This window comes from Ruditapes philippinarum, unplaced genomic scaffold, assembly GCF_026571515.1.
Source record: "Ruditapes philippinarum isolate M1 unplaced genomic scaffold, ASM2657151v2 ctg1167_1_1_1_1, whole genome shotgun sequence".
Classification (NCBI taxonomy): domain Eukaryota; kingdom Metazoa; phylum Mollusca; class Bivalvia; order Venerida; family Veneridae; genus Ruditapes; species Ruditapes philippinarum.
This window is the reverse complement of record NW_026857913.1, coordinates 139,755-147,771: the sequence shown is the minus strand read 5'-3', so window position 1 is coordinate 147,771 and position 8,017 is coordinate 139,755. Positions and strand designations below refer to the sequence as shown.

The 8,017-nt window shown below is 31.0% G+C and overlaps 1 protein-coding gene across 1 annotated transcript; it reads left to right on the top strand.

Moving 5' to 3' along the window:
* Positions 1-806: 806 nt before the first annotated feature.
* On the top strand, positions 807-7,545 carry LOC132751492 (ester hydrolase C11orf54 homolog). The gene is made up of 9 exons (XM_060741658.1): positions 807-949; positions 1,759-1,857; positions 3,369-3,442; positions 3,878-3,979; positions 4,282-4,356; positions 4,839-4,925; positions 5,543-5,692; positions 6,564-6,677; positions 6,807-7,545. The coding sequence occupies exons 1-9, from the start codon at positions 880-882 to the stop codon at positions 6,969-6,971; spliced, it is 936 nt and encodes a 311-aa protein (XP_060597641.1). The 5' UTR covers positions 807-879; the 3' UTR covers positions 6,972-7,545.
* Positions 7,546-8,017: the final 472 nt, after the last annotated feature.

Genomic DNA, 8,017 nt, shown 5'->3' with positions numbered 1-8,017 from the left:
AAAAAAAAATCGAATACCAGCAGTTACCTTGGATTCTTCCCTATGAAAAAAAAAAAAAACAACAACAACCAATTACATGTATGTAGCTAAATAACGGCAGATCGGTGGTTTTACACAGGTGTCCGCCTATGCCTGAAATATTGATTACAAGAGAGGGTACCTAAGACTTCAACAGTGCCTATGCACCATAAAACCCAATCAAATATGTTAAAAAATCATATCTTATCAAAGCTTACATAACTTATAAAATGTTTCCGGAATACTGTCAGCTGATAAAATTTTAAAATTGCGCGTAGACAACGATAAAAAATATTATGTTGCAAGCATTCCTTTGAATTATCGACAGTTGAACAAAAATACGTACAGATGCAGCTGAATTAAAAAAAATTGTGTACGTAATGTGGTCTTTTTTATGATAACTAAAACAAGGTATATTATATATTTACTCGATAATTGAAATAATGTATTCGATTTACCCTACTACTAAAATAATATTTGTAATGCGGTCAATTACTAAAACAATATGTGCGAATGTTGCGAATATGTGCGAATCTATTACTAAACATATGTATATGAAATGCGGTCCATTTGCGAATTACTCTATTACTAAAATTATGTATACATACGTAATGCGGTTCATTACTGAAACAATGTATGCGAATTACTCAAATATTAAAATGATGAATGCGATTTATGCCATTAAACAATTGCGCTAAATAACTATAAGTTCACAGATACCGCAACGGGCCTCACTTGTTAATAGAGGGGAAACTACTCTTAATAAAACTAGAATGGTTCTCCGCTCTACATTTACAAAGAAATTAGGGCGCTGCCTGTAGCGGTTCAAGCGCATACAAACAGTATCGGCCCAGATATTTCATGATGACGGACGAAGTAAAAGTTGACAAGATCCCGACACATGTGCCAAGTCTAGAAGATGTAACGAAAGGTAAATGTTTATTATACTGTATAGAATGCAAATGTTGCTTCCGCGTGACATTTGTTTGTAGTGATTTTATATATGCAGTGTTTAAATGCCGTGCTAACTTTTGAACCCGTTACTCTACCTGCGAGGCTGTGGAAGGGGGCGGGTTTTCTTTTGCTTAACTATAACCAAACGCTTTGTTAAAGGTGATTTTCATGCTTTATACATGTGAGGATACAGATGATTAGCCAAGTACGAAATAATGTGTACTTGTAAGGTACTGTCGAATGACTATTCAAACTCAAGCCTATTAAAAAAAAAAATATTCCGACACGAGTAAATAGAGGCCTATATTTATCTTCGGGTTTTTAATTGTATGTGAAAAGTTGACCAACTTCAAAAAATAAAGGATAATCTTAATATCTTAAAATTGGTAACGAAAGGTCTTTTAAAGAAATTCAAGAGGTTAAACTAGATGAGCTAAATTTAATATTTCAAGAAAATCAAACTTGAAAAAAATGTACTAAAAAGAAGAATGAAAAGATACAAAATTCACGTAATAATTAACATTTAATATGCGGTTAATGACTGGTTTTGCAGATATTAATCACCACATTTCTACAGCGTGACTAACGCTGAAAAGGCTATTTTTTGCACATTTTGGTGTATTTTTGGTAATTTACGTTGATTTTATGTGCTATTTACGATGTGTTAATTACTTTCTTTGTTCACTTCACAATATTTTACTTTTTGAATGCATTTTCAAAACTTTCATAAAACTTGGCATGCTATTTCAAGACTGGATTAACACATGTACCTCTGCCTCTTTTTAGTCCTCAAAGAAGGTTTGGCGAAGAATTTCACCAATGTAGAGGTGTCGGTGGTGGACTGTCCGGATCTTACTCAACCTCCATTCCATCTGTCATCAGAAGGTACGGAATATTTTAGACTTTTGTCCTTAGGCTAATCATTCTGCGGAAAATGACCTATTCCCTCACAACATATTTAACCTCGTTTTAGCACACCTCTTAACAACAACCAAAATAACTAAATCCTTTTATCATACAGGTTAATGCTGTCCAGAGGCTGTGCTGTAATACCTTTATACAAACTTAATATATATTTATTATTTAATATACATGCTGCAAAATTGCTTGTACATTATTTTTGTAATGATATTGATAATGTCCCTGTAAATAGTTACTAGATTGGAAATCGACCACAAAGTTTAGCTATTTTGGAACGGAGGGGATGATCTGTAATGTGGAATATTATTGAGTTCAATTTAATCAGCATCGTAAATTATATGAACTGTAGGATTAACTGTATTTCGTTTAAAATAGGTTTGCGTAGTTATTACTTCACTACAGTGCTTTGTATATTCCTGTATCTATACTGATGTACATGTGATTTATTTAAGTATGTGCAATCTACAGTTTGATAACATATCAGTTAGAGTATGTTACTGAATAAACTCATTAGATAGTATACTTCACTAAATTACAAATTAGTGGAGATATAATTTGACTGTAACACGACCAGTGCGTGATCTCGCAGTTTGCGCATGTTAAGATTCCTTTCAAATAAATGCATCGAGTTGTAGTTGAATTCATAGCCAGTCAGTAGCATATAATTATATTTCTTTCGATTTTTTTATGTCTTTGATAATTATATCATTATGAAAAACAATTAAAATATTTAACAAATTTTAATTTAAAGATAAAAATAAAATTGTGACTTTCAGAAAAAACAAACTGCATTTGTTGTTGAAAGTGACTGCAATTTCAAGTTAGCTGATGTATTTTTTACATAAAATAAAACATTCGCGTCTTATCTGGGAAAAACATATTTAATAGAAAATGGTATAAATTACAATTCTAGTTATTTTACCTTATGGGAGCAGTGCATTTTATACTGGTGAAAATTTTCACAAAACCTTGCACTTATGTTTCGAAACGTTCGAATCACAGCCGTACGAATGTGGAATAATTCGGTATTAAAAGTGCATTTCGAATTTACTTTTTAAATGTAACGATAATAGCGAGTAAATTACATTTTCTGTGAAGTTTTTTTTATCACGATAAAATACTTCAAAACGCTTTTTCCCGATACTTTTTCTGACTACTATCTACTATTCTTACCTTCAATACACGTGCTTAAACTGCCAAATGGTGACTGATTCTGACGGCATTAAACCAAAACCCAAACTGTTCTTTACGCCAGAAAAGTAACAATGCATTTCATTTGTACCATCTTTGTTTGGGTATAATAAAGATAGTTTCTAAATGAAATAACTTTACTATATGAAATCATTTGATTTTAATTAACGAAGACCTTCGATCTTCTTATTGCATACAATACATGTACTTCGCTGGTTTCCAGTACTTTGAGCGCTTTGATTTTTAACTACAATGGTGTTTATACGATGTGTTTGATATTGCAGGCATTTGTGGCAATGCTAGACTTGCCGATATTGGGGGACCAGGATTTCTTCTACCCCTTGTACAGAGGGACAAAGCAAGTGTTCATAAGTTATCTGTATTTTTTATTTAATACAAATTAAAATACATCACGTATAGTCAGTGTTATCATCCTTTTCTTTATTTTCTGTTATTTAGATAACACATTCTTTTCCAACTTTAGTTGTTTTTGTACTTCTCCATTGACCGGAAGTAATTACTTAGAACCTGCACCGAATGTTGGAATATTCCAAGCATTCTCGATACTAAGATTGGGCTCATTTTCTTGATTAACCGATTTAACTGAAAATAAGTTTACTTTAAATTGTGAAAAAAAAGCTTGCTAGTTTTTTTTTAAAGAAAAGATGTGGTAAATATGACGGCGGATATTTTGCGCTTTAGCTATTCTGTTCAAGATACATGTATATTAATTTTTAATTTTTACAAGTTATTCGTTTTATCTAATAACAAGTTTTATAAATATTATTTCCAGATATTTAAGTTTAAAGAGATAGCCAAGCTATGTGAACTACCAAACGCCTTTATGATTGGTGCTGGGGCAGGCCCCGCCCATATTGTGGGCATCAATTCGGAGGTGATATATGCATTTGTTATATTGGAATAATGATTCTGAAGTGGGTCTGCTGAATTCATATAAAGCATTTTTCTATTCGGATATTTATAAAAACTAGTCAAATACTATAATAGTAAATGAACTTTAAAACAAAACATCAGGTGTTAAGTGCTGTACGAGTATTTTGGCAGATGAATATTTAAGCCAGTAACTGGCAGTTCTTCTTTTATATCAGTGATACATTTTTCTAGTCCTTGAAGACCATTATTACGCATGCTTAGAATGGTGAAAATTGAATATATATCAGTTATATTTATTTTTAGCTGATGAACAATATCAAATATGCAGCTGATGGGAAGGTGATAAATAATGCGTGGATCTCCAAGTTAAACATGCAGGTAATGTTGATCTTAACCAAACAATTATCATTTTTATACAATTTTTTCATGTATTTAGGATGGTTGGCGATTCTTCTCAGAATACGCTCGTGCCTGAATAAATGCACGCGAAAAGCACCGCAAGTACAGATAGGAAATCCCTATAGGACCATTACAGTTTCAGAACGATTTGAAACCATACGTAAAAAAGATACAAAATCAAAAACATCAAAAAATATGTTTTGTTCAATAAAAAACTTGTATTAAATAAACATTATGGTTGATTCATCTCTGCTACAATATACAATGTAATAGAAAAAAAAACAAGAACAATTTGTTTGAATTTAGCTTTAGATTTTACATAGGCAATGATATTCTACTCGGTTCTTTAAAAGATATCTAAAGATTTAAAGATATTTAAAATATATATTCTTATTTTGATTTCAGCATTGTCCGTGCTACAAAATGAAATAACAATAATTATTGATGTATTTATGTTTTAGACAGGAGAATGTATACTGGAGAAACTGAACGCGGAGGAGTTTTGTTTGATGGGAAACTTCCTTGTTTCTGACGGGAAACCTGGCAAGGTAGGTTATGATGAAAAAGCAAAAACAATGCTTTGAATATATGTCGTGAAGGGAACAATGGATTCTGTATGGTAAAGATGCAATGAATTCTCTATCGCAAAGGAACGATAAGTTCTGACGAAGTTTCTAACGTCAAGCAGCGAATTCTCTATGGATTTCCTATAATTAAAGGGACTCCACTGACGTTCATTGACATTACGAGACTTGAAATATTTTTTGCAAGATAAATGTTTCATGTCATGAAGGTTTAGAGCAATAACTTATTTGCAAATTTTCATATACATGTACGTAAATTTACTCGATCCCTTTTTTTACAGAATAATTCTTCTAAATGTACTAAATGACGCAAAATGTCAATATCAGTAAATGTTTTGGTTTAAACATATTTATTCCCAAAAGTATGTATAATGTAAAAAACAAATAATCAACAAACAAAATATTTTACATAATGGAAAAGGATGTGAACAAAAGACGAGTCTTAGAGAATTCTTCTCCTTTGGCTAGATTTTTTGTGCACTATGTTTTTACTTTTTATTCACTTATTTAAAATGCGATTATGTTTATATTTTGTATATTATTATTACTATTATTTTATTATTATTATTACATGTATTCAGGTTATTGAAGTAAAGGCAAGTAAACGACACGGAGCAGACGATTTCAGTAGAAGTATAAAAATGAGTTTGCGCGCGCACTATGGGGATAAACCGGTGGCACTGGGCGGGGTTTTCCTTGTAGAAAAAGGAAAGACGTACACTCATATAATGGTAGGTGCATAGAAAATTTTAACAGTTTACAATATAACTTGAGAATATGATTTGTTGAAAAAAACGACAACAAACTTGCATATATTTAAGTAAATAACATTGGTTATTAAGTATTTTTTTATATGAGAAAATGTGAAAGGAGCAGATGCTACTATAATCGTAAATAGCCTGTCATTTATTATAGCAGACTGTATATACACGTATGTACATGTATGTACATGTTTAACTGACCTCTTTTATCTCTTTGAAGCTTGATTTTTGACACCATATTTACTCATCTGAAGATTGGCAATGTCATTTGAATGAAAACTGCATAATTCATGTTTATCACCAGTGATGTACATGTTTATCACCATTACTGTACATGTTTATTTTCAGTATTTTACGTGTTTATGAACAAAATGTCAATGTTTATCACCACAATTGTTTGTGTGTATCACCAGTAATTTACATGTCATCGCTATTGTCCTTGATATAAGCAGTACTGTACATGTTTATCGCCGATATCATTCGTGTTAATCACCAGTAATTTACATGTTTATCATCACTACTGTATACATTAATCACTTGTTTCTTACACATTTATCAACAGAACTGTATACGTTTATCAACAGTACTGTATATGTTTATCACCTGTATTGTACATGTTTATCCCAATTATTGCTTTATCAACAGCATTATACATGTTTTAGTAGTATTGTTTACAAAAAAATATAGTATATGTTTATCACCATATTGAACATTTTTTATTACCAGTATTGTACATGTTTATCAACTGTATTGTACATGTTTATCACCAGTTTTGTACACGTTTATCATCAATATTGTATATGTTCATTAACAGCATCATAGATCTGTATTTTTATTTCAGGATGACTTTTCAAAAACACCTTTAACCAGTCAAGAAATGGTAGATAATTGGTTGAAATTTTTCACCATGGACCCAACTCTAATCTGTGTGGGAGAGTTGGTCTCGCACGATCCTGTAAGATTTCATTTACTGTCTATATTATGACGTACTGAAATGTTCTATCATTTACATAGCTGAACCCCTTGATATTTCAAAATAAAAAATAAAAATAACATTATTGTATTCCAAGTTTGTGTATTTCAGGGTTATAACCTACGGGACGAGCACTGGCATTGTTTTAGCATGCACGGTCAAGGTGGTCACTATCACTACGACACTACCCCCGAGGAAGTCGAGTACAGGGGGTATTTTGTAATAGCCGATAGCATTTACAGGGTAGATCAGCCACCAAAACCTCCAGCGTCGTAATATTTGAGGTGTCTCCCTTTACTCAATGCTCAACTCTGAACAAAAATTGTGTTTTTTTTTTTTAATCTTACTCTAGTCAAACATTTTACACGTTAGAGAAAATATAAGAATTTATTTACAATTATTTGAACAAATATCATTTGAATAATAAAATATTTGACCATTTTTTTTTTACATTTTCAAATATACATGTTAACTTGAATGTCTACTTTTAACTTGAATGTCATAATGCACGTTTTTAGATTACTTTTATTTTTTCGGAAACATTACATTTTATTTTAGCTCTTACAGAAACAGGGTATTATTGCAATAACTATTTTAAGACAATCATAATTTGTCATTTTTTATTTTGTAAATAAGTCGATGTAACGCTTATGTTTTATACAAATGCTTAAACATACTTATTTTATATATTTGCTTGATTATTTTAAATTATATATACATGTATGTATGTAACCAGGGCATTGATGTGATATGTCGGGCCGTTTGAACAAAATGTATTTATATGGATTTTTTATATTTCATGTATCTTGTAAGAGATAAATCGGGACAAAATAAAATAGATTTAAACATTTATTGATGTCTCCTTATAAATTAGAATATAACTATTTTTGTTATATAGTCAAATATTGTAAGTAAATTTAAAGAATATACAGTCATGTCACAGTTTCGTGCCGAGGCGAAATATTCAGGGAAAGCATGTCAATAAATAGAAAACTTAGGGCAGCGTTTACAAGAAGCTATTATTACTTGTTCTGGCTCAATGGCATCGATCTCCGTGGTATTTTCGTGTTACAATTTACAATTGTCTTTATTTCCGTTTAAAATCAAATTGATTTGATAAATTCTATATATGAATTGAAAAAATAATTCGCACAAAAAAGGATAGTTTGTGTGATACTTGGAATTGAAGATTTCTGAACAAGACGCCATACTAAATGGCAAGTTAAAATTGTGCCGTCTGTTAAATGAAATTATTCAATAATGCTCCTGAAACAAAGAGGTCCCTGATGATTTAAAGATTATAAAAAATATGGCACGATAAA